The sequence below is a fragment of the Haematobia irritans genome, chromosome 4 (genome assembly GCF_050003625.1).
Source record: "Haematobia irritans isolate KBUSLIRL chromosome 4, ASM5000362v1, whole genome shotgun sequence".
Classification (NCBI taxonomy): domain Eukaryota; kingdom Metazoa; phylum Arthropoda; class Insecta; order Diptera; family Muscidae; genus Haematobia; species Haematobia irritans.
In genome coordinates this window covers 43359709-43387217 of record NC_134400.1, presented here as the reverse complement: position 1 = coordinate 43387217, position 27509 = coordinate 43359709, and the positions used below count along the sequence as shown (strand labels likewise).

Sequence of the window (27509 nt, the reverse complement as noted above, 5' to 3'; positions counted from 1 at the left end):
AAATTCTTCCAGATCGAGTGATATTTAAATGTATGTATTTGGGAAAAACTTTATATATAGCCCCCAACACATTTGACGGATGTGATATGGTATCGAAAATTTAGATCTACAAAGTGGTGCAGGGTATAATATAGTCGGCCCCGCCCGACTTTAGACTTTCCTTACTTGTTTATTCTATCTTCGGAAAGCGTACTGGTTGAACTGATCTGCTTGGGAGAATATCTGTCATCAAACCCCCTGAAATTTTCAAAGGGAACTATTATATTTGATTCATAGTGGTTTTGAGATTCGGTTTGGCCGAGCTTATTGCTGTATATACTTGTTTTTTATACCCTCCACTTTGTCATTCCGTTTGTATATATATATATATGTGGCACCCTGTTGTGCCTACTTCGAACCAGCTGTCATCAGTTTATCTCATTTTTACTATTTTATCTTTATCATCAATAACCCGTTTTATAACTGTTTTTACTTTTGCTACTATAATGATTCCTTCTTCTACTTTTGTCACTCGAGTGAACAAGTCGTATAACCACACTACTCCTTTTATATTATTTAGTTAACTTAGATTAATAAATTGAATTGAAATTAAGAACTAAAACCGCGGGATTTTTATTGGATAACAACAAGATTACCAAAGTGGTGACCCCGACGTGATCCCGTGGTACGGCGAAGATTTTTTAAAGTGTTTCTGAATCGTAATTTTTTATTTCAATTCCACGCTTGGGTAAGTGTGGCATACAGCGGCATCAAATATATTCGATCAAGTACAAGTTGAAGCCTTTCCACGTTTTTAATTGGTGCGCTGCATAACCTCAAAATGATCGACGAGAGTGACGCCCAGAAATTGGGAGAAGACCAAAGTGCTCAGGAAACTGCAAACGTTTCTGTTGTTTATGCACGTCTTCCATTGCCGGTTTTGTCCAGTTCCAACATAGAGTCCTGGTTCGTCACGATGGATTTTTGGTTCACCGCCTCGGGAATTTCTGCTGATCGGCAAAAGACTGCGACAGTTTTGGCGGCATTGGACCCCAGTGTAATTTCCCAGCTCACAGATGTAATTGCGGCCATGCCACAAGTGGAAAGATACGAATACATTCGGTCCAAAATAATTGAGCATTTTGCCGACAGCGAACAGCGCAGGTTAAACCGTCTCCTATCTGAGTTGCCACTGGGTGATCGTAAGCCATCTGAACTATATCACGAAATGAAAAGGGTAGCCGGAACGACATTAGGCGAAGCCGCATTAAAAAGTCTTTGGATTAAGCGATTGCCAGACGTAGTTCAGCCCGTAGTAGCTGCATCCACTGGCCCCGCGTCAGAGTTTACGAAAATTGCTGATTCTATAGTGGATGCAGTTTCTACCAGTCACATCCGTGCTGTTTCAAGCAGTAGTCATGATCCCATGGAGGAGATCCGGGCGGAGATAGCAAGCCTGAATAAGCGTTTTGAAAAGTTGACTACCCGCTCTCGTTCCCGCAACCGTGCCGCTCAAAGCCGTACGCGATACAAATCCTCAGGAAACGAATCCCGACAAATCCGAAATTCTCCAACCGATGCTGAGTGCTGGTATCATCAACGCCATGGTCGCAGCGCTCGTAGATGTAGAAGCCCGTGTCGCCATAAGGATCGCAAGGTAAACGCTGTATCGAATGGCGCAGAAGGTTCAACAGCATGAAGCCAGGTGCGCGTGTCGAATTGTAGCGAAGATTCGAGCACGAAACGCAAAATATTTCGCTTGCAGGTGAGAGATCGTGTTTCAAATAAAATGTTTTTAGTTGATACAGGTGCGGACGTGTCTGTCCTTCCTCTCACTGCAAAGAACGACACCATGAAGCCAACTGTGACTCAACTGTATGCCGCAAATAGATCCCCAATTAAAGTGTTTGGAGAAAGGCGCATAAAGGTCGATTTAGGACTCAAATACGTTTTTGATTGGTCTTTTGTGGTTGCCGATGTGTCTAGTCCAATCATTGGTGCTGACTTTATCCGACATTTCGACCTTTTGATCGATCTACCGCGAAACCGTCTAATCCACAGAACGTCAGAGCTTAATGCTGCGACCGACGACGCAGGAGAAGATTTATGCCGCTGAGGTTCACTCGTACAACCCATTCGACGACATAGTCAACGAGTTTGTCGACATAACCAAATTGGCAGCACCTGGCACGGTAACAAAATCATCAACTTTCCATCGAATTGACACGACGGGGCAACCAGTTTTCTCCCGGCCGCGACGTTTGTCGCCTGAGAAGCTGGCGGCGGCGCGAGTTGAATTTGACTTCTTAATTAAATCAGGTATTTGCCAGCCGTCTAGCAGCAATTGGTCGAGTCCACTGCACATGGTACGTAAAAGTAATGGAACGTGGAGACCATGTGGGGACTACCGGGCCCTAAACGCACAGACCATACCAGACCGATACCCGCTGCCATACCTTACAGATTTTACCAGCAATATCAAGGGTAAGAGGATCTTTTCAAAAATTGACCTTCAAAGAGCTTACCATCAAGTCCCGATACACCCAGATGACGTCAGCAAAACTGCCATAACAACACCTTTTGGGCTCTATGAGTTTAAATATATGACGTTTGGGTTACGCAATGCCGCGCAGACATTCCAGCGGCTGATAAACGAAGTTCTGCGTGGCATTGACTGCGCTTTCCCGTACATCGATGATATTTTCATAGCGTCCCATAGTGTCGAGCAGCATAAAAGCGACCTTAGGAAAGTTTTCCGGCGTTTACGAGAAAATAATCTGGCGATAAACCGTGCTAAGTGTGAATTTGGGAGATCGGAAATAACTTTCCTGGGACATCTTGTTACGGCAGACGGAATTCGGCCACTTCCGGAAAAAGTTTCCGTGATTCGTAATTTTCCCAAACCTCAATTGGCTAAAGAATTGAAAATATTTATTGGCATAATAAATTTCTACAGAAAATTCTTGCCACACGCCGTTGAAAATCAATCGAGGCTCCAGAATCTCATAAAAGGAAATTCCAAAAACGATACAACACCGATTTTGTGGACAGCTGAAACTGAGGCTTGTTTCGAACAGTGTAAGTCAGAATTAATAAATGCTGTGGCATTGGCCCACCCAGCCAAAGACGCGGATTTAGCTCTGTATGTCGATGCATCAGATATTGCTGTCGGAGCCGCCCTGCATCAGTGTGTAGATGGAGCCTTGCAACCACTTGGATTTTATTCCAAAAAATTTACAAACACACAGCGAAACTACAGTACCTACGACCGTGAGTTAACAGCCATTTACCAGGGTGTTTATCACTTCCAGTATTTGCTTGAGGGGAGAAGATGCTACGTCGTCACGGATCATCGGCCGTTAACGTTCGCTTTTCGTCAGAAATCGGAGAAAGCATCTCCAAGGAGGGCCCGCCAATTAGATTTCATTGGGCAGTTCACAACGGACATAAGATACACTCCTGGCGCTGAAAACGTGACTGCTGATTTCCTCTCTAGAATTGCAGCCGCAAATCTAGCAGTCGACTACCAAAAAATTGCTCAAGCCCAACAAGTTGATGTCGAGCTCCAACAATTAAAATCAGGTATTATAACTAATTCACTTGTACTAAAATCTTTTCAAATTTCAGGATGTGATCTTGAATTGCTTTGCGACACGTCCACAAGTACCGTTCGTCCTTTCATACCCAGGGAATTTCGAAAACAGTTGCTGGGAATCGTTCATGATTTGGCCCATCCTGGAGTACGTGCTACAATCAAATTAGTTACAAAACGTTTTGTTTGGCCGTCGATCAGAAAGGACACAGCAAACTTCGTTCAAAATTGTGTTTCCTGTCAGCGTGCAAAAGTCCAACGTCACACACGATCACCTTTGGGGTCTTACGAGCCCCCGAAAGAAAGATTTTCGCACATAAATATTGATATAGTTGGTCCCTTTCCTTTATGTGAGGGCCAAAGATACTGCCTTACAATAATCGACAGGTATACTCGTTGGCCAGAGGCTGTCCCGATTCCTGACATGGCTGCAGAGACGGTAGCTAAGGCGATTTTGTTCCATTGGATAGCTAGGTTTGGTGTTCCAGCTAAAATAACGTCTGACCGTGGCAGACAGTTCGAGTCAGCCGTGTTTGCTGAGCTCGTATCGACGATTTGAGCGACACACCATCGAACGACTCCATACCATCCCCAGTCGAATGGTATTGTTGAAAGGTGGCACCGCGTTTTCAAGTCTGCGATATTGTGTCACGATATTACGAAATGGGTACATCACCTACCATCGATTTTGCTTGGCCTCAGAGTAGTTTTTAAACCTGACGTAAATTCGTCACCAGCTGAACTCGTTTATGGAACAACCTTACGTATACCCGGCGAGTTTTTCGAATCAACAAAAAAGTCAGAAGCCACATCCGAGAGTGTGTCGCAATTTCGAATGGCAATGCAACGTTTACGACCGACCGACACCAGCAACCACAGCGAAGCCAACACTTTTATAAGCAAATCCCTACATGCAGCGTCCCACGTTTTCATCCGTAACGATTCCATACGCCCGTCACTCACGCATCCATACGATGGACCATTTCCAGTCATTCAAAAAAGAAACAAGTTTTTCACTGTAAAAGTACGAGATCGTCCATTGTCCGTTAGCATCGACCGTCTTAAACCGGCTTTTTGCACAGACCTCGAAACGGTGCGTATTCTGCCTGATGTGTCACCTCAAATTGAGCAAACCCCCAGCGATGACAACATGAATTCCGATTCTAACTCAACTCTTAACGAGTCAGAACAATACACTGGAACGCTCAACCCAGCTAGTAACCCCGAAAACAATCAACCTGGTTCTTCGAAAGGCTCCTTTATGGGACCGACGAAATCTACTCGTTGTGGCAGACGTGTCACTTTTCCTGCAAGGTTCCGGTAGCTTTCATCTGGAAGGGGAGTACTGTGGCACCCTGTTGTGCCTACTTCGAACCAGCTGTCATCAGTTTATCTCATTTTTACTATTTTATCTTTATCATCAATAACCCGTTTTATAACTGTTTTTACTTTTGCTACTATAATGATTCCTTCTTCTACTTTTGTCACTCGAGTGAACAAGTCGTATAACCACACTACTCCTTTTATATTATTTAGTTAACTTAGATTAATAAATTGAATTGAAATTAAGAACTAAAACCGCGGGATTTTTATTGGATAACAACAAGATTACCAAATATATATATATATATATATATATATATATATATATATATATATATATATATATATATATATATATATATATATATATATATATATATATATATATATATATATATATATATATATATATATATATATATATATATATATATATATATATATATATATATATATATATATATATATATATATATATATATATATATATATATATATATATATATATATATTTGTATATATATATATATATATATATATATATATATATATATATATATATATATATATATATATATATATATATATATATATATATATATTTGTATATATATATATATATATATATATATATATATATATATATATATATATATATATATATATATATATATATATATATATATATATATATATATATATATATTTGTATATATATATATATATATATATATATATATATATATATATATATATATATATATATATATATATATATATATATATATATATATATATATATATATATATATATATATATTCTGGGTCGTGGTGAAATTTTGAGTCGATCTAAGCATGTCCGTCCGTCTGTTGAAATCACGCTAACTTCCAAACGAAACAAGATATCGAATTGAAACTTGGCACAAGTACTTGTTATTGATGTAGGTCGGATGGTATTGCAAATGGGCCATATCGGACCACTTTTACGTATAGCCCCCATATAAACCGACGCTCAGATTTGGCTTGCGGAGCCCCTTGGAAGAGCAAAATTCATCCGATCCGGTTGAAATTTGGTACGTGGTGTTAGTATATGGTCTCTAACAACCATGCAAAAATTGGTTCATATCGGTCCACTTTAACGTATAGCCCCCATATAAACGGACCCCCAAAATTTTTCTTGCGATTGCTCTAAGAGAAGCAAATTTCATCCGATCCGGCTGAAATTTGGTACATGGTGTTAGTATATGGTCCCTAACAACCATGCAAAAATTGGTCCACATCGGTCCATAATTATATATAGCCTCCATATAAATCGATCCCCCGATTTGGCTTGCGGAGCCTCTAAGAGAAGCAAATTTCATCCGATCCGGCTGAAATTAGGTACGTGGTGTTAGTATATGGTATCTAACAAACATGCAAGAATTGGTCCATATCGGTCCTTAATTATATATAGCCCCCATATAAACCGTTCCCCAGATTTGATCTCCGAAGCCTCTTGGAGGAGCAAAATTCATCCGATCCGGTTGAAATTTGCAACGTGGTGTTAGAATGTGGTCTCTAACAAACACGCAAGAATTGGTCCATATCGGTCCATAATTATATATAGCCCACATATAAACCGTTCCCCATATTTGATCTCCGAAGCCTCTTGGAGGAGCAAAATTCATCCGATCCGGTTGAAATTTGCAACGTGGTGTTAGTATAAGGCCGATAATAACCATGCCAAAATTGGTCCATATCGGTCTATAGTTATATATAGCCGATCCCCAATCACACAAAAATATGTCCATATCGGTTCATCGGTTCATGGTTGCCACTCGAGCCAAAAATAATCTACCAAAATTTTATTTTTATAGAAAACATTGTCAAAATTTTATTTCTATAGAAAATTTTGTCAACATTTTATTTCTATAGAGAATTTTGTCAACATTTTATTTCTATAGAGAATTTTTTCCAAATTTTATTTCTGTCGAGAATTTTTTCCAAATTTTATTTCTATAGAAAATTTTGTCAAAATTTTACTTCTATAGAAAATGTTGTCAAAATTTTATTTTGTCAAAACTTTATTTCTATAGAAACTTTGAACTTAGTTATATACGTATTTAATCGGCCTTGTTTAGTTTAATATATACCACGTATGGACTATGTGGTATATATTACGGTGTTAGGAAGTTGTAAGATACCTTGCCATCGGCTTCAGTAGAAGTTTCTACGCAATCCATGGTGGAGGGTACATAAGCTTCGGCCTGGCCTAACTTACGGCCGTATATACTTGTTATTCTTGAACTCCTATAAACTATATTTGTTACCCGATTTGCCTGAAATTGGAAATCTAGAGGTATTTTGGGACCCCAAATATGTGGGCCGAAATTGAGCCGTATCGGTCCATTTTTTGGTATAACACCCATATAGACTTACTTCTCGATTTTACTTCTTGGGCGTCTAGAGACTATATTTTCTAGCCGATTTGCTTGAAATTGAAAATCTAGATGTATTTTAAGATCACAGATAGGTGTGTCGCAAATGGTGCTTATTGGTCCATATTTTGGTGTAGCTCCCATATAGACCGATCTCCCGACTTTATGTCTTGGGCTTCTAGAATCCGTAGTTTTTATCCAATTTGCCGGAAATTAGAAATATAGACGTATCATAGGACCATAAAGAGGTGTGTCGAAAATAGTCCGTATCGGTCCATGTTTTGGTTCAGCCCCTATATAGACTGATCTCCCGATTTTACTTCTTAAGCTTCTAGAATTCGTAGTTTTCGCCCAATTCGTTTTAAAGTGGAATTCTAGAGGAATTTGAGAAACATTACGAGGTGGTTAGTATTGGTCCATGTTTTGGTATAGCCCCCATATAGACATAACTCCCGAATTTATTTCTAGGACTTCTGGAATCCGGCTGACCCGGAATAGGTCAGCCGAATATGGTGTATCTCGACCCATGTTTTAGTATAGCCTCCACATAAACTGATATCCAGATTTAACTCCTTGGGCTTCTAGAAACCGTAGTTTTTTTTTTCGATTTGCACAAACATTGAAATATACTGCAATTTTAGACCCTCAAAAATCGGTATCGCATTTATTTTTACCGGTCCATTTGGCAAGGCATCGATATAGACCGATTTAACTTCTTGAGGGTACACCCAAAGAAAAAATATTTTCCTCCGGAATGAAATTTTAGACAAACGAAATTCCCCTTTCGTATAAAGTATTTTCGTTTAGAGTAAACTAATTTGAATTTTTGATAAGCGATTCAACGATTGTCTCTAAAATTTGTGTCAAAAGAAAACTTTGCTTGTCTAAAATTTCGTTCCTCAGAAAAGAAAACACTTCTTTCAGGGTATAGCAGGCGCACTGATCATAAAAATTGCTTGAAACTGAAAGTAAAATTTCCAGATTTTGCTCATCGTAATCATTTAAATAACGCAGAAAAAAATCTACAGATTTAAGATTTCAAATCAAGGCTTTATTTCGTCATATACACGATATGTTTATGATTTCTCAAAAACTCAAATAAAATTGGTTCTCATAAATCCAGAATCTGATCTGGTCTTCATAGGTAAAATGTTTAAATTTTTTCTTCGGGAAGCGTACTGGTTGAACTGATTTGCTTGGGAAATGATTTGTCATCAAACCTCCTTAAATGCAAGTAACCCGCTACGACGAAGAGTTTTCAAAGTAAACTATTATATTTAATTCATGGTGGTGGGTATTTAAGATTCGGCCTGGCCGAACTTACTTCTGTATACACTTGTTTTCTACTTCATTTAACTAACATACGAAAACATTATTACAGTAAAGAAAACTTTCCTCTTTCTTTAGTCTCATGGAGGCTAAACCGAAATATGGACCGATGCGCACAATATTCCGAATATGTCTTATTGGACCAAAAATACCTCCAGATTTAAAATTTTAGGCAAATCGTATAAAAATTGCGGTATCTGGAAGTCAACGTCGAATCGAAGAAAAAACATATTTCGACATGGTGGCCATATCAATTGAATGCTTATCTAGAGCATGTAATTGTCGCGAAAACCACTCTAAAAAAAGTGAACTCACTAAAGCCAATGTAACTATATTTTAGTTCATGAACTTATTATATTTGGAGAAAGTTTCATTTACTCTAATAATTTGTTGCGTACGTTAGTTAAATGAACTAAAAGACGCGAAAAAATTATACACAAATTAAGGATATAGATTTACTAAATTCGTATTTCCAGATACAAATACTTTTAATGGAAACAATTTTTTGTACTTCTACAAAAACTCTACAATTAAAATTTAAATCGGCTAACGCCCTGGGATGAAACACAATGATAGTAAAAACAAGTAAGTAAAGTCTAAAGTCGGGCGGGGCCGACTATATTATACCCTTCACCCCTATGTAGGCCAAAATTTGTGTTACATCTCAACTACTTCACATTTGCTGGAAGCTATATAAAGGAGACAATTTTTTTACTTCTACAAAATCTCTAGAATTAAAATTTTAATCGGCTAACGCTATCCAGTTATAATTGGAGGAAACTTCCATTGAAAATGCGTCCAAAATGTGTAACAGTCTACCATATTTCCCCAACTCTGGTTTACGTATATATGGGAGCGATTTTGATTAAATTTGACATGTATAGTTAGAATAATAATTCTGCTATCTATGCGAAATTTCACGTAAATTGGAGTATAACTTTGGCCCCCCTGTTCATATGAGTGCAAATCGGACGGAAGATATATATGGGAGCCATATCTAAATCTGAACCGATTTAAACCAAATTTGGCACAATTACCGATACTACTAAACGCACTCATTGCGCGAAATTTGAAGCAAATCACGGCAAAACCCTGGATTTTGATATATATGGGATCTATATCTAAATCTGAATCGATTTTGACCATATTTGGCACATACAATAGTATCGTTAAAAGTACCGCTTGTGCAAAATTTGAAGTAAATCAGGGCAAAACTCTGGCTTTTGAGACCATATAAGTCCAAATTGGGCGAAAGATATATATATATAGGAGCTATATCTAAATCTGAACCGATTTTAACAAAATTTGACACACTTAACGATACTATTAAACGTACCCCTTGTGCAAAATTTGAAGCAAATCACGCCAAAACTCTGGCTTTTGTGGCCATATCAGTTCAAATCGGACGAAAGATATATATGGGAGCTATATCTAAATTTGAACCGATTTCAATCAAATTTACCAAGCATTGGTAGAATGTCAATCCTACCCTCTGTGCAAAATTTCACGAAGATCGGTAGTAAACTTTGGCCTCTGTGGTCATTTGAGTCTAAATCGGACGAAAGATATATATGGGAGCTATATCTAAATCTGAACCGATTTGGCTGATATTTTGCAAGATTCTCGAGATTCATAAAATATTTGTTTGTACGGTATTTCAAGAAAATTGGTTGATAAACACGCTAACTATGACCAAATCGGGGATAAATATATATGGCAGCTATATCTAAATCTGAACCGATTTTTTCCAAAACCAATAGCGATTGTCTCTGTCCCAAGAAACGGACCTATGCCAAATTTGAGGACGATCGGCCTTAAATTGCGAGCTGTACTTTGTGCACAAAATTACATATACAGACAGACAGACAGACAGACGGACATCGCTAAATCGACTCAGAATTTAATTCTAAGCCGATCGGTACACTAAAAGATGGGTCTATGACCACTATTTCTTGGCGTTACATACAAATGCACAAACTTATTATACCCTGTACCTCAGTAGTGGTGAAGGGCATAAATATGAAGCGAGAGAAATTTTGATGCAATTGTACAAAAGAGCATTTGCGATTTATCAGGCGATACTTATGTATTCGAGATATAGGACAATTTGAGTAATATTTACAATTTTTGCTACTCAGCAGTGGCGATTTTACAAGGATATTGGTTAGATCTTGCCAAGATATGTGGTCAAGTGTGGGTTGTGATATATTACTTGGTCAAGTCGGGCGACTTGGAGCCTTATTTAAAACTCAACCGTTCTGTGGAAAGTCTGGCATTACAGTGTGTAGGATATGACTAAGATATGGGGAATGGGGATGAGTTTTGTGTAAAGTGAATTTAGCCATATTTGTATAAACCAGAAGAATGAATATATGGAGGCTTTATCTAATTCTGAACCAAATTAGATAAAACTTGGCACACTTAAATATCATATTAAATATATTCTACGTGGAAACTATGCAGTCAATTGGAAGAAAATCCCATTGAAAATGGGTCTAAAATATGAAATAGTCTACCATATTTCCCCAACTCTGGTGTACGTATATATGTGAGCTATATATAATGTGAACCGATTTCGACTAAATTTGACATGCATAGTTAGAATAATAATTCTGCTATCTATGCGAAATTTCACGTAAATGGGAGTATAACTTTGGCCCCCTGGTCATATGAGTGCAAATCGGACGGGAGATATATATGGGAGCCATATCTAAATCTGAACCGATTTCAACCAAATTTGCCACAATTACATATACTACTAAACGTACTCCTTTTGCGAAATTTGAACCAAATCACGGTAAAACCCTGGATTTCGAGGCTATATAAGTTCAAATCGGATGAAATATATATATAGGAGCTATATCTAAATCTGAATCGATTTTGACCATATTTGGCACATACAATAGTACCGTTAAAAGTACCGCTTGTGCAAAATTTGAAGTAAGTCAGGGCAAAACTCTGGCTTTTGTGGCCATATAAGTTCAAATCGGACGAAAGATATATATGGGAGCTAAAGGGTGATTTGTTAAGAGCTTGATAACTTTTAAAAAAAAAAAAAACGCATAAAATTTGCAAAATCTCATCGGTTCTTTATTTGAAACGTTAGATTGGTCCATGACATTTACTTTTTGAAGATAATTTCATTTAAATGTTGACCGCGGCTGCGTCTTAGGTGGTCCATTCGGAAAGTCCAATTTTGGGCAACTTTTTCGAGCATTTCGGCCGGAATAGCCCGAATTTCTTCGGAAATGTTGTCTTCCAAAGCTGGAATAGTTGCTGGCTTATTTCTGTAGACTTTAGACTTGACGTAGCCCCACAAAAAATAGTCTAAAGGCGTCAAATCGCATGATCTTGGTGGCCAACTTACCGGTCCATTTCTTGAGATGAATTGTTCTCCGAAGTTTTCCCTCAAAATGGCCATAGAATCGCCAGCTGTGTGGCATGTAGCGCCATCTTGTTGAAACCACATGTCAACCAAGTTCAGTTCTTCCATTTTTGGCAACAAAAAGTTTGTTAGCATCGAACGATAGCGATCGCCATTCACCGTAACGTTGCGTCCAACAGCATCTTTGAAAAAATACGGTCCAATGATTCCACCAGCGTACAAACCACACCAAACAGTGCATTTTTCGGGATGCATGGGCAGTTCTTGAACGGCTTCTGGTTGCTCTTCACTCCAAATGCGGCAATTTTGCTTATTTACGTAGCCATTCAACCAGAAATGAGCCTCATCGCTGAACAAAATTTGTCGATAAAAAAGCGGATTTTCTGCCAACTTTTCTAGGGCCCATTCACTGAAAATTCGACGTTGTGGCTCGTTAGTAAGTCTATTCATGATGAAATGTCAAAGCATACTGAGCATCTTTCTCTTTGACACCATGTCTGAAATCCCACGTGATCTGTCAAATACTAATGCATGAAAATCCTAACCTCAAAAGAATCACCCTTTATATCTAAATTTGAACCGATTTCAATCAAATTTACCAAGCATTGGTAGAATGTCAATACTACCCTCTGTGCAAAATTTCACGAATATCGGTAGTAAACTTTGGCCTCTGTGGTCATATGAGTCTAAATCGGACGAAAGATATATATGGGAGCTATATCTTAATCTGAACCGATTTGGCTGATATTTTGCAAGTTTTTCGAGACTCACAAAATATTCGGATATACTGAATTTGAAGAACATCGGTTGATAAACACGCTAACTATGACCACATCGGGGATAAATATATATGGCAGCTATATCTAAATCTGAACCGATTTTTTCCAAAACCAATAGCGATTGTCTCTGTCCCAAGAAACGGCCCTATGCCAAATTTGACGACGATCGGACTTAAATTGTGAGCTGTACATTATGCACAAAATTACATATACAGACAGACGGACGGACGGACAGACAGACAGACAGACGGACATCGCTAAATCGACTCTGAATTTAATTCTAAGCCGATCGGTATACTAAAAGATGGGTCTATGACAATTATTTCTTGGCGTTACATACAAATGCACAAACTTATACCCTGTACCACAGTGGTGGTGAAGGGTATAAATATGGGAAACATTTAAATCTGAAGCAATTTTGGGGCAACTTCGCAAAAGTGTATTTATGATTTATCGGTCGATAGATGTGTAATACAGTAATAGGAAAATTTGAGTCATTTTGATAAGTTTTCGACTTGGCAGTGGCGATTTGATAAGGAAAATGTAGGTATTTCGGCCAGTTTTGCCTAAATAGGAAAAACATATATATGGAATCTATATCGGAATCTGAACCGGTTGCAATCAAATTTCACATGCATAGTTACTATGTTGAATCTACTCCCTGTGCGAAATTTCACGTAAATCGGATAACAACTTTGACCTCTGTGGTCATATGACGGAAAATCGGGCGAAAGATATATATGGGAGCTATATCAAAATCTGAACCGATTTCAACCAAAATAAACACGCATATGCAGAACCTTAATTCTACTGCCTGTGCAAAGTTTCAAGTTCACTTCTACTCCCTCTGCAAAATTTCACGTAAATCAGAGTAACACTTTTGCCTCTGTGGGCATATTAGTCCAAATCGGGCGAATGATATATATGGGAGTTATATCTAAATCTGAACCGACTTCAACTAAATTTTGCACAATTAATGATACTATAAAACGTACTCCTTGTGCAAAATTTCAAGCAACTCAGGGCAAAACTCTGGCTTTTGAGGACATATAAATCCAAATCGGACGAAAGGTATATATGGGAGCTTATCTAAATCGGAACCGATTTTAACCCAATTAAGCACACTTAACGATACTATTAAACGTACTTGTTGTGCAAAATTTGAAGCAAATCAGGGCAAAACTCTGGCTTTTGGGGCCATATAAATCCAAATCGGACGAAAGCTATATATGGGAGCTATATCTAAATCTGAACCGATTTCAACTAAATTTGGCACAATTAACGATACTATTAAACGTACTCCTTGTACAAAATTTTAATCAACTCAGGTCAAAACTCTGGCTTTTGAAGCCATATAAGTCAAAATCGGACGAAAGATATGTAGGGGAGCTATATCTAAATCTGAACCGATTTCAACTTAATTTGGCACAATTAACGATACTATTAAACGTACTCGTTGTGCAAAATTTGAAGCAAATCAGGGCAAAACTCTCGCTTTTGGGGCCATATAAGTCCAAATCGGACGAAAGATATATATGGGAGCTATATATAAATCTGAACCGATTTAGCTGATATTTGGCAGTTTTTACGGGACTAACAAAACATTCAGATGTGCAAAATGTGAAGAACGTCGGTTCATAAATACGTGAATTATGATCAAATCGGTAATAACTATATATGGCAGCTACCCGCAAAGAAAAAAACGTTTGGAAAACGTGTACCGAAAATGTTTTTCTTTTGTTAGAGTTTTTTGAATTGCTTCGAAAATTTTAAACTTTTATCGCCAAAAAAATTCGTTTGTTACAAATTTTTTATTTTTTCAAAAAAAAAAGTTATTTTTGAAATAACAACACAGTCCATTTCGTTTATATCAAACACTGTTCTTTTCTGACTTTAGGTCGTTAATAAGACACATTTTACAGTTCAAAATTTAATATACTACAATGTAATGTTGAACATTTTTTCGGAATCCTCCGAACTTATCTGGAATATATGTATAAAAAAAAAACAAAACAAAATTTGGTCGAGCAGGGATCAAACCCACGACCTTTGGCATGAAAGTCGGACGTAGCAACCACTGCTCCACGGTGCCAAACTAAATGTTTGTTTCTGTTAAATAAACTTTGTTTATTGGGTTCGTGGGCGCCGCAAGCTATACTATATAAATATAACTTATATGGATATTTATCTATTGATGACCATAACAGGTACATAGCCCAGTGGTTAGTGTGTTGGCTTACAAAGTGCATGGTCCGCGGTTCGATTCTCCGTCCAGGCGAAAGGTAAAAAAAATTTTAAAATTTATAAAATCGTATAATTTCTTCCACATTGTTGGCATTACAGGAAAAGGTGTTAAACCTGAAAAACCTCGTGGATGTGAGAAAGATCTGAAGGAAAATGCAATTAGCAAGAAAACAATGTTTTTTTTTGAGTTTGTCTTTATGAAATTGTTTTTACATTCTGGAAAAGAATAAACGTTTATCACAAAAAGTATATACTTTTCTTCCAAATACACTTCCTTACAGCGAAAAACAAATGAGAAACGAACTTTGTTTGTCTAAAATTTCGTTTGGGAGGAAAGAATTATTTTTTTGCGTGTATATCTAAATCTGAACCGATTTTTTCCAAAATCAATAGCGATTGTCTTCTACCGAAGAAAGACGTTATGTCAAATTTGAAGACGATCGGGCTTAAACTGCGACTTGTACTTTGTGCACAAAATTACATATACAGACAGACGGACGGACAGACAGACAGACAGACGGACATCGCTAAATCATCTCAGAATTTAATTCTAAGCCGATCGGTATACTAAAAGATGGGTCTATGACTATTATTTCTTGGCGTTATATACAAATGCACAAACTTATTATACACGCAAAAAAATAATTCTTTCCTCCCAAACGAAATTTTAGACAAACAAAGTTCGTTTCTCATTTGCTTTTCGTTGAAAGGAAGTGTATTTGGAAGAAAAGTATATACTTTTTGTGATAAACGTTTATTCTTTTCCAGGATGTAAAAGCAATTTCATAAAGACTAACTCAAAAAAAATTTTTTCTGGCTAATTGCATTTTCCCTCACATCTTTCTCACTTCCACGAAGTTTTTTAGTACTTAGCACCTTTTTCTGTAATACAAACAATGTAGAAGAAATTATACGATTTTATAAATTTTTAAATTTTTTTTTACCTTTCGCCTGGACTGAGAATCGAACCGCGGACCATGCAATTTGTAAGGCAGCACACTATCCACTGAGCTACGTAGCTGTTATTGTCATCAATAGCTAATTATCCATATAAGTTATATTAATATAGCATAGCTTGCGGCGCCCACGAGCCGATTAAACAAAGTTTATTTAACAGAAAAATACATTTAGTTTGGGACCGTGGAGCAGTGGTTGCTACGTCGGACTTGCATGCCAAGGGTCGTGGGTTCGATCCCTGCTTCGACCAAAGTTTTTTTTTTTTTTTTTTTTTTACATATATTCCAGATATGGTCGGAAGATTCCGAAAAAAATTTTCAACATTACATTCTACTATATTAAATTTTTACTATGAACTGTAAAATGTGTCTTATTAAAGACCTAAAGTCAGAAAAGAACAGTGTTTGATATAAACGAAATGGACTGTGTTGTTGGTTCAAAAATAACTCTTTTTATTGAAAAAATAAAAATTGTGTAACAAACGAATTTTTTTGGTGATAAAAGTGTATACTTTTCGAAGCAATTCAAAAAACTCTAACAAAAGAAAAACGTTTTCGGTACACGTTTTCCAAACGTTTTTTTTCTTTGCGTGTACCCTGTACCACAGTAGTGGTGAAGGGTATAAACATATATAAAATTTAACTACAAACAAATATTTTTTTGCAATAAAAATAAGTTAAATTTTTCGATAGTTTCAGTGTATTTGGTTCTTAGTGGTGGGTATTCGGCACGGCCGAACTTAAGGCCGTACACACTTGTTTAATTTAACTTTTGGTAGTAGATGTTGCCAAATATATAATCTTATTTGGGTCATAGTGCTTTCAAATATATTATATGATAACTTTATAATATTTTGGCAGTATCTACAAATATACGTGCTTCCTTCAAAGTATTTTTGGGATTTATATAAGAGAAACGATATTTTTCAATATAACAGTCTTTGTGAATGGCTTTATTTATGCTTCATTCTTCTTAAATAGTACCAAAAATATCTTCTTCGGTTATGTCATATTGAGCCAAAAATGCCTTTGACCAATTGTCAATTTTCATCTGCAGTTCTGGAGTTAGCTCATCTTTAAAAGATCCCACAATGCCACGACGCATAAATCTAAACGGGTATAAAAAAACGACAGGATTAGTACAAATTCATTTTAATCTATGGGGAAAAAATCAATCACAACTTACTGGAAATCATTTGCCACATTTGAAATACAATCTTTCAAATTCAAAGTCAAATTGGTTTTATCATTTTCTAAAAAATAAAAAAAGTTAATTCAAATACCCAATTTGACTATGAAAAATGTCTGCCAGAACTCTCAAGAAGCCAAATCTGAGGAATTCAAACTCGTAAGCGTCTACCGTAAAAAGTATGACCCATAGGTTATATTAATTAGTTATACAGAGTGTCCCATATGTAATGCAACAAAGTAAAGCTTTTTCTTTAATTTAATGTTAAGAATCACAAAATGTCCGAAAAAACATCAAATTTTAAAACCAGTTTCGATTTGTTCGAATTGGATACCTTTGGCACGAATTATGACCTTCAAATGGTCGATAAAGCTATCACTCGCTGAACAATAGGTGCTCTGCGGCATTTTGGCCCATTCCCGCGCCGTCTTGAGGTGATCGATCGTACTCTCCAAAATACCTCAGGCGCAAAAGTCAAACGGATTGAGATACGGAGATTTTCGTTGTCATCGTTCAGTAGAAATGAACCTCATTTTTAAGCCACTTTTGGTTGAAGTATGCTGAGTGAAATGGTTTTGAAATCTTCACCAAAAAAAAAAAAAAAAAAAAAATCACGAACATTTTTCTAATTAAATCGGAGTAAAATCGGGAAAATACTCTTGAGTTGATCGATCATACTCTCCAAAATACCTCAGGCGCAAAAGTCAAACGGATTGAGATACGGAGATTTTCCTTGTCATTGTTCAGTAGAAATGAACCTCATATTTAAGCCACTTTTGGTTGAAATATGCTGAGTGAAATGGTTCTGAAATCTTCACAGAAAAAATTTTCACGAAAATTTTTCTAATTAAAATCTTAATTGAGTTTTAAAAAATATTCAATTAAAAATTGAATTGATTGTTGAATCAACAATTTTTTTTATTGAAACAAAAATCAATCACACAAATTAATAGTATCAATTAATTTTTTAATTGATACTATCATTTCTGCGATTGAAAACATTTCAATTAAAAAATTAATTGGATCAATTAATTTCGTGATTGAATCAAAAAAAAATTTTGTGTGTTCAATACAAAAACTTTGAATTCTTATTAGATATCTTAGACGAATCCTTCCTGAGTCGTATTCAAGAAACTTGAACTTAAAAAAAATCGTATCAAATTTAGATATAGCTTCTATATATATGTATCATCAGATTTCTGCAAATGGGGTCATAATGTGCTTTTTTACAAGCCCATCTTTGTCAAATTTGACAAAAAAAGCTCTTTTTTCCAGAACTATTTAAGTTTGCGAAATATCATCGCAATTCATCATATCATCACTCCAGATTTCCCCATATAGTATATGTATCGCCCGATTTACCGGATTTATATACTCGTAATCCCATCTTACTACTCTTTAAACTGTCCCGAATTTTCAACTTACTCTTCATACTATCGAATGACAAGTGATCCAACATTTTCTTCATTTCATCTTGCGTGAGTTGTGGTCTTTCCAAAAATGTACAGAGCCTTTCAATGACCCCTTGTAAGTTGCTTTTCATCTCCTCATAAGTAACAAAGAATATATTAGGTTCATTACGCATTCTCCAAAAATCCACAGTATGTGTCCAATAACTGGAGTAATTCACCTCACTATTGATGAAATCATTGACATATTCCTCCAGAGTCTCACCGAGCCAAAATTTCAAACTTTTTACAAAATGATATGAGGAGATCAAAGCATCTTTGCAGTTACGAGCCACATAAATGATCTGGAAAAATAAAAGTAAAAATCTGATTAGAAGTAAAGAAGTAGAAATAAAATTTTGAGAGAAATTTCTATAAGAATAAAATTTTGGCAAAATTTTCTATAAGAATAACATTTTGACAAAAATTTTCCATAGAAATTAAATTTTGACAAAATTTTCTATGGAATTAAAATCCAAATTTTTTAGAAATAACATTTTGATAAAACATAAAAAGAAAATTCTTTAAAATTTTCTATAGAAATAAAATTTTTACAAATTTTTATATCGAAATAAAACTATGACAAAATTTTCTATAGAAATAAAATTTGGAAAAATTTTTCTATAGAAATAATTCATATTCGTTGAACTCATCTTAAAAACCATAGCGATGACTAAACTACAAGAGTAGGTTAGGTTAGGTTAGGTTAGGTGGCAGCCCGATGTATCAGGCTCACATAGACTATTCAGTCCATTGTGATACCACATTGTTGAACTTCTCTCTTATCACTGAGTGCTGCCCGATTCCATGTTAAGCTCAATGACAAGGGACCTCCTTTTTATAGCCGAGTCCGAACGGCGTTCCACATTGCAGTGAAACCACTTAGAGAAGCTTTGAATCCCTCAGAAATGTCACCAGCATTACTGAGGTGGGATAATCCACCGCTGAAAAACTTGTTGGTGTTCGGTCGAAGTAGGAATCGAACCCACGACCTTGTGTATGCAAGGCGGGCATGCTAACCATTGCACCACGGTGGCTGCACTACAAGAGTAGCTTAACCAACAGAGGAAAAGAACTCTTGTAGTTTAGTCAACGCAATGGTTTTTAAGCTGAGATCAAAATAACGAATATGAAATACAATTTTGATAAAATTTTTTATAGATATACAATTTTGACAATATTTTTTATAGAAATAATTTTTTTTACAAAATTTTCTATAGAAATAAAATTTTTAAAAATTTTCCATAAATATAATTTTGACAAAATTTTCTATTGGAATAAACTTTGGCTTTAGGTTTGGCAACACTTTCTATAAAAATACAATTTTGACACAACTTTCTATAGGAATAAAATTAAATTTTCTATAAAAGTTAAATTTCCTATAAAAATAAAATTTAATTTTCTATAAACATAAAATAAAATTTTCTATAAAAACACTATTTTGAGAAAAATTTTCTATAAAAAAATGCGAGAAATATTCTATAGAAATAAAATTTTGAGAAAAATAGAAATAAAATTTTAGCAAAATTTTTTATAGAAGTAAAATTTGTTGTTGTTGTTTTTATACCCTCCATCATAGGATGGGGGTATATTAACTTTGTCATTCCGTTTGTAACACATCGAAATATTGCTCTAAGACCCCATAAAGTATATATATTCTGGGTCGTGGTGAAATTCTGAGTCGATCTAAGCATGTCCGTCCGTCCGTCTGTTGAAATCACGCTAACTTCCGAACAAAACAAGCTATCGACTTGAAACTTGGCACAAGTAGTTGTTATCGATGTAGGTCGGATGGTATTGAAAATGGGTCATATCGGTCCACTTTTACGTATAGCCCCCATATAAAGGGACCCTCAGATTTGGCTTGTGGAGCCTCTAACAGAAGCATATTTCATCCGATTCGGCTGAAATTTGGTATATGGTCTCTAACAACCACGCAAAAATTGGTCCACATCGGTCTATAATTATATATAACCCCCATATAAACCGATCCCCAGATTTGGCTTGCGGAGCCTACAAGAGAAGCAAATTTCATCCGATCCGGCTGAAATTTGGTACATGGTGTTGGTATATGGTCTCTAACAACCATGAAAAAATTGGTCCACATCGGTCCATAATTATATATAACCCCCATATAAACCGATCCCCAGATTTGGCTTGCGGAGCCTCAAAGAGAAGAAAATTTCATCCGATCCGGCTGAAATTTGGTACATGGTGTTAGTATATGGTCTCTAACAACCATGCATAAATTGGTCCATATCGGTCTTTAATTATATATAGCCCCCATATAAACTGATCCTCAGATTTGGCTTGTGGAGCCTCTAAGAGAAGCATATTTCATCCGATCCGGCTGAAATTTGGTACATGGTGTTGGTATATGGTCTCCAACAATCGTGCAAAAATTGGTCCACATCGGTTTATAATTATATATAGCCCCCTATAAACCGATCCCCAGATTTGGCTTGCGAAGCCTCAAAGTGAAGCAAATTGCATCCGATCCGGCTGAAACTTGGTACATGATGTTGGTATATTGTCTCTAACAACCATGCAAAAATTGGTCCACGTCGGTCCATAATTATATATAGACCCCATATAAAACGATCCCCAGATTTGGCTTGCGAAGCTTCAAAGAGAAGCAAATTGCATCCGATCCGGCTGAAATTTGGTACATGGTGTTGGTATATGGTCTCTAACAACCGTGCAAAAATTGGTTCACATCGGTCCATAATTATATATAGCGCCCATATAAACCGATCCCCAGATTTGGGTTCCGGAGCCTCAAAGAGAAGCAAATTTCATCCGATCCGCCTAAAATTTGGTACATGATATTAGTATATGGTCTCCAACAACCATGCAAAAATTGGTCCACATCGGTTCATAATTATATATAGCCCCCATATAAACCGATCCCCAGATTTGGCGTGCGAAGTCTCCAAGAGAAGCAAATTTCACCCAATCCGGTTGTAATTTGGAACATGGTGTTAGTATATGATCTTTAACAAGCGTGCCAGAATTGGTCCATATCGGTCCATAATTATATATATCCCTCATATAAAACGTCCTCCAGATTTGACCTCCGGAGCCTCTTGGAGGAGCAAAATTCATCCGATCCGGTTCAAATTAGGAACGTGGTGTTAGTATATGGTCGCTAACAACCATACCAAAATTGGTCCAATCACACAAACATTGGTCCATATCGGTTCATAATCATGGTTGCCACTAGAGCCAAAAATAGTCTACCAAAATTTTATTTCTATAGAAAATTTTGTCAAAATTTTATTTCTATAGAAAATTTTGTCAAAATTTTATTTCTGGAGAAAATTTTGTTAAAATTTTATTCGGTTCATAATAAAATTTTCATCATTGTCAAAATTTTATTTCTATAGAAAATTTTGTTCAAATTTTAGTCGTTTCATAATCATGGTTGCCACTCGAGCCAAAAATAATCTACCAAGATTTTATTTCTATAGAAAATTTTGTCAAAAGTTTATTTCTATAGAAAATTTTGTGAAAATTTTATTTCTATAGAAAATTTTGTTAAAATTTTATTTCTGTAGAAAATTTTGTCAAAATGTTATGTCTACTTCGTCAAACTGAATTATATACGTATAGGATCGATCTTCTTTGATTTAATATATACCACGTATGGACCTACATACAATTTAGAAGATGGTGTTAGGAGGTTTTAAGATACCTTGCCATCGGCAAGCGTTACCGCAACTTAAGTAATTCGATTGTGGATGGCAGTGTTTAGAAGAAGTTTCTACGCAATCCATGATGGAGGGTACATAAGCTTCGGCCTGGCCGAACTTATGGCCGTATATACTTGTTTTTATTTCAGCTTAAATCTATGCATTGATTAAACTACAAGTGTAGCTTAACCAACAGAGGAAAAGAATGTTTGTCAAATTTATTTGGGTAAAGCCCTATAGACTGCAAGATGGTTGGATGGATGCACGTTTCGGAATTACCACATTCCTCATCAGCATCCTCTACTTGCAGCATTTTAGCAAAATTTTCTATAGAAATAAATGTTGATACAATTTTCTAAAAAAGTAACATTTTGACAAAATTTTCTATAGAAATAAAATTTTGAGACAATTTTCAAAATTTTTGCAAAATTTTCTATAAATTAAAATTTTGATACAATTTACTAAAAAATTAAAATGTTGACAAAATTTTCTAAAAAAAAGGAAAATTTGCAATAGAAATAAAATTTTGACAAAATTTTCTAAAGAAATAAACATTTTTCACAATTTTCTATAAAAATAAAATTTTGATAAAATTTCCCATAGAAACAATATTTGGCCAAAATTTTCTGTAGAAGAAAATGTTGACAAATGTATCTATTAGAATAAAATTGTGACAAAATTTTCTATAACAAGTACACTCTTAGAAAAATATGTTTTTCATATGTTCCGATATAAACAAAATGTGTTTCGGGCACAATTTTAAAACACAATATATTTAAGTGCAAACAAGGTGTGTTCCTAAACTAACACTAAATGTTTGGGACATCTATGTTAATATGTTAGAATATATTATGTTTGGGGCATGAATGTTTCATAAAAATCATATGTGTGAATGCAAACATATATAAATTTACAAATTTCGACTAAACATACATATGTTGTGATATTTTATTCAAAGCGGCAGAGAGAGTATAGAGAAAGAAATAGAGATGGAAACCGGGAGAGTTGACTGGAGAGTCCACGTGGCAAACAAATGTATGTTTCTGTTAAATAATGTTATGTTTGCATGGGCTCGTGGGTGCTGCAAACTATGCTATATAAGTGTAACTTATAACGATAATTATCTACTGTTGACTATAACAGCTACGTAGTCCAGTGGGTAGTTTGTTGGCTTACAAACTGTATAGTCCTCGGTTCGATTCTCCGTGCAGGCGAAAGGTAAAATTTAAAAAATGTATAAAAGTGAATAATTTCTTCAACATTATTTGTATTACAGAAAAAGGTGCCAAGAACTAAAATATTTCGAGGAAGTGAAAATTACGAGTATGTTAGGCAATGAGCACAATCGTCTTTGGGAAAAATTCTTCCAAGCATATAATATTTTTGGGCTCAAAATGCTTCCAAACATATGATATATGTTCACATAAAACAAACATATTAATGTTTCGGCAGTATCCAATAATATATGTGCTTCCTGCAAAATATGTTTGGAACATATGTTAAAGAAGCGATTTTTTTTGAGGGTGTATATACAACAATAAGTTCGGCCGGGCCGTATCTTAAATACCCACCACCATGGATCAAATATTAGGGTTTCCTTTGAAATGTCAGGGTGGTTTGAGGACAGATCACTCAGAGCAGTTCAACCAATACACTTCCCGAAGATAAATTTAAAAATTTTACATGCACGCAAAAAAATAATTCTTTCCTCCCAAACGAAATTTTGGACAAACAAAGTTCGTTTCTCATTTGCTTTTCGCTGTAAGGAAGTGTATTTGGAAGAAAAGTATATACTTTTTGTGATAAACGTTTATTCTTTTCCAGGATGTAAAAACAATTTCATAAAGACTAACTCAAAAAAAAAAAATTTTCTGGCTAATTGTATTTTCCCTCACATCTTTCTCACATCCACAAGGTTTTTTAGTTCTTAACACCTTTTCCTGTAATACCAACAATGTATATGAAATTATACGATTTTATACATTTATAAAATTTTTTTAACTTTCGCCTGGACTGAGAATCGAACCGCAGACCATGCACTTTGTAAGCCAACACACTAACCACTGAGCTATGTACCTGTTATGGTCATCAATAGATAAATATCCATATAAGTTATATTTATATAGCATAGCTTGCGGCGCCCACGAACCGAATAAACACAGTTTATTTAACAGAAACAAATATTTAGTTTGGCACCGTGGATCAGTGGTTGCTACGTCCGACTTGCATGCCAAGGGTCGTGGGTTCGATCCCTGCTTCGGCCAAAGTTTTTTTTTGTTTTTTTTTTTTACATATATTCCAGATATGTCCGGAAGATTCCGAAAAAATGTTCAACATTACATTGTAGTATATTAAATGTTAAACTGTAAAATATGTCTTATTAAAGACCTAAAGTCAGAAAAGAACAGTGTTTGATATAAACGAAATGGACTGTGTTGTTGTTTCAAAAATAACTGTTTTTATTGACAAAATAAAAAATTTATAACAAAAGAATTTTTTTGGTGATAAAAGTTTAAAATTTTCGAAGCAATTAAAAAAACTCTAACAAAAGAAAAACGTTTTCGGTACACGTTTTCCAAACGTTTTTTTTTTGCGTGTATGAAGACTATATCAGATTCTGGATTTATAAGAACCATTCTTGTTTGAGTTTAAGAGGAATCATTAACATCTCTTGTAAGTGTGCAAGAAAATTATAAAATAGCATCTTGAGAAGTAAAATCTGGAAATTTTAGATAGAGTTTCAAGCAATCTTCATGATCAGTGCGCCTTCTACACCCTCAAGAAGTGGAGGCATCACCAAATGGACCGATAAAAACTTAATCCGATACACGATTTTGTGAGTCTAAAATACCAGAATATTTACAATTTCAGACAAATCGGATAAAAACAACGGTTTCTAGAAACCCAAGGAGTAAAATCGGGGAAATACTTACCATTTTTGGTACACCTATTTATGGGTCACAAATATCTCTAGATTTCCAATTTCAGGTAAATTGGATAAAAACTACAGTTTCTATAAGCGCAAGAAGTAAAATCGGGAGCTCGGTCTATATGGGGCTATACCAAAGCATGGACCTATACTCACCATTTTCGGCACACCTCTTTAAGGTCCTAAAATACCTCTAGATTTCAAATTTCAGACAAATTGGATAAAAACTACGGTTTCTATAAGACCAAGACCCCAAATCGGGAGGTCGTTTTATATGGGGACCATACCAAAACATGGACCGATACTCACAATTTTTGGCACACGTATTTGTGGTCCTACAATACCTCTAGATTTCCAATTTCAGGTAAATTGAATAAAAACTGCGGTTTCTATAAGCCCAAGAAGTAAAATCGGGAGATGGGTCTATATGGGGGCTATACCAAAATATGGACCGATACTCACAATTTTTGGCACACGTATTTGTGGTCCTACAATATCTCTAGATTTCCAATTTCAGGTAAATTGAATAAAAACTGCGGCTTCTATAAGCCCAAGAATAAAATCGGGAGATCGGTCTATATGGGGCTATACCAAAACATGGACCGATACTCAACATTTTTGGCACACCTCTTTATGGACACAGAATACCTCTAGATTTCAAATTTCAGGCAAATTGGATAAAAACTACGATTTATATAAGCCCAAGACCCCAAATCGGGAGGTCGGTTTATATGGGACTATATCAAAACTTGGAGCGATATAGCCCATCTTCGAACTTGACCTGCCTGCAGACAAAAGACGATTTTGTGCAAAATTTCAGCACGATTGCTTCACTATTGAAGACTGTAGCGTGATTACAACAGACAGACAGACAGAAATTTCTCCCTGATCAAGAATATATATACTTTATATAGTCGGAAATCGATATTTCGATGTGTTACAAACGGAATGACAAACTTATTATACCCCCGTCACCATTCTATGATGGTGGGTATAAAAAACTCAACAAAACAAACAAATATAATTTACAATTTAAAGGTCAACTATCAAACAACAACAAAATAAAATTTTGCCCAAATTTTCTATAGAAATAAAAGTTTAACAAAATTTGCTATGGAAATAAATAAATAAATTTTGACAAAATATTCAATACAAATCAAATGTTGACAGAATTTCTATAAAAATAAAATTTTCTAAAGATATAAATTTTTTACAAAATTACAAATTTTTTTACAATTAAAATTTGGACAAAATTTTCTGTAGAAATAAACTTTTGACACAATTTTCAATAAGAATCAAATATTGACAACTTATGACCACATACCTTTTGTTTTCTTTGCCAAACTTGCAAAGGCAATAGACTAGCTGGCATATGGGATTTTATAAGGCGAGGACTGGGTACCTTATGACTTAATTCGACACCATTAGGAGCCCCCTTAATTACACCATGATTTCTATAAAAACACACAAAAAAAAAATAAATTATATAAATTTGGATTTATTTTCATGACCAAAATAAAAGAGTGGCTCTTACTCTATGAAAATGCTACGATCCAAAATATGTTCAGATTTACATTTTTCAAAATCCAAATTATTCATTAATAGCCATGCTGTCTCTTGCATCCAAGTGGTGCCACATTTCATAAATGTCACCACGAAGACATCATCTTCTCGAATTTCATATTGCAGAATTTCTTCGAGTACTGTATCGAAAGCTTGTGGTAGGGTACACCATGTATTCAGCCAATCTTTTTCAAGGGGAATATTTTCGCCCCTCGTGGCATATTGTTTCATAGGGCCGATGGATGCAACGGTGGGCTTAGGACGTGATATAAACATTTTGGATTTTTGTTTGTTTTTTTTTTTTTTTTTTATTAATTTATTTTTTTATTGGTAACGTTTTACGGTACTTTGTATACTAATTCACTTGAGGTATTTTGATAAACTGACTTTCATTTTCATGTGGTAGTACGTCTGTTCGACTTCAGTAGGCTTTTTTGAATCTTATCAAAATTTTGATAATTCTAAGGGTTGGTTGTGATCTTATCTACACCAACCGATACAACTTGAGGTTGCAACATTTTAGTTTCCATTAGTCGATATGGACATGTTCAACACTGGGCTATCGAACAGGCATATAAGTGCCCAGCAAAAAAAGGTGTTTCAAGCATCACAAAAAAACAATGAAAATTATCTATTTAGATGAGGACGTAACGCGGATCAAAATCATAGAATTTTACATGGTTT

At 35.4% G+C, this 27509-nt stretch overlaps 2 protein-coding genes across 2 annotated transcripts; one reads left to right on the top strand and one right to left on the bottom strand.

The window, feature by feature from the left end:
- Positions 1 to 820: 820 nt before the first annotated feature.
- Positions 821 to 1678, top strand: LOC142235374 (uncharacterized). Its single transcript, XM_075306629.1, has one exon. It carries the CDS (start codon positions 821 to 823, stop codon positions 1676 to 1678), a length of 858 nt encoding a protein of 285 aa, XP_075162744.1.
- A 15248-nt stretch (positions 1679 to 16926) lies between these two features.
- On the bottom strand, positions 16927 to 27212 carry LOC142233776 (sulfotransferase 1 family member D1-like). Its single transcript, XM_075304809.1, has 5 exons — positions 26797 to 27212; positions 26587 to 26716; positions 18619 to 18946; positions 17191 to 17257; positions 16927 to 17113 (listed from the first exon to the last, which is right to left on the bottom strand). Exons 1-5 carry the CDS (start codon positions 27099 to 27101, stop codon positions 16978 to 16980), a joined length of 966 nt encoding a protein of 321 aa, XP_075160924.1. The 5' UTR covers positions 27102 to 27212; the 3' UTR covers positions 16927 to 16977.
- Positions 27213 to 27509: the final 297 nt, after the last annotated feature.

What these genes read in the sequence shown, in the direction of transcription:
- LOC142235374 (XM_075306629.1), top strand. Translation starts at nt 821, where the DNA reads ATGATCGACGAGAGTGACGCCCAGAAATTGGGAGAAGACCAAAGTGCT.
- LOC142233776 (XM_075304809.1), bottom strand. Translation starts at nt 27,101, where the DNA reads ATGTTTATATCACGTCCTAAGCCCACCGTTGCATCCATCGGCCCTATG. An exon ending in GTCATTCGATAGTATGAAGA is followed by an intron (nt 17,258 to 18,618) that starts GTAAGTTGAAAA and finishes TTTATTTTTTAG; the next exon opens with AAAATGATAAAACCAATTTG. An exon ending in AATGTGGCAAATGATTTCCA is followed by an intron (nt 17,114 to 17,190) that starts GTAAGTTGTGAT and finishes ATACCCGTTTAG; the next exon opens with ATTTATGCGTCGTGGCATTG.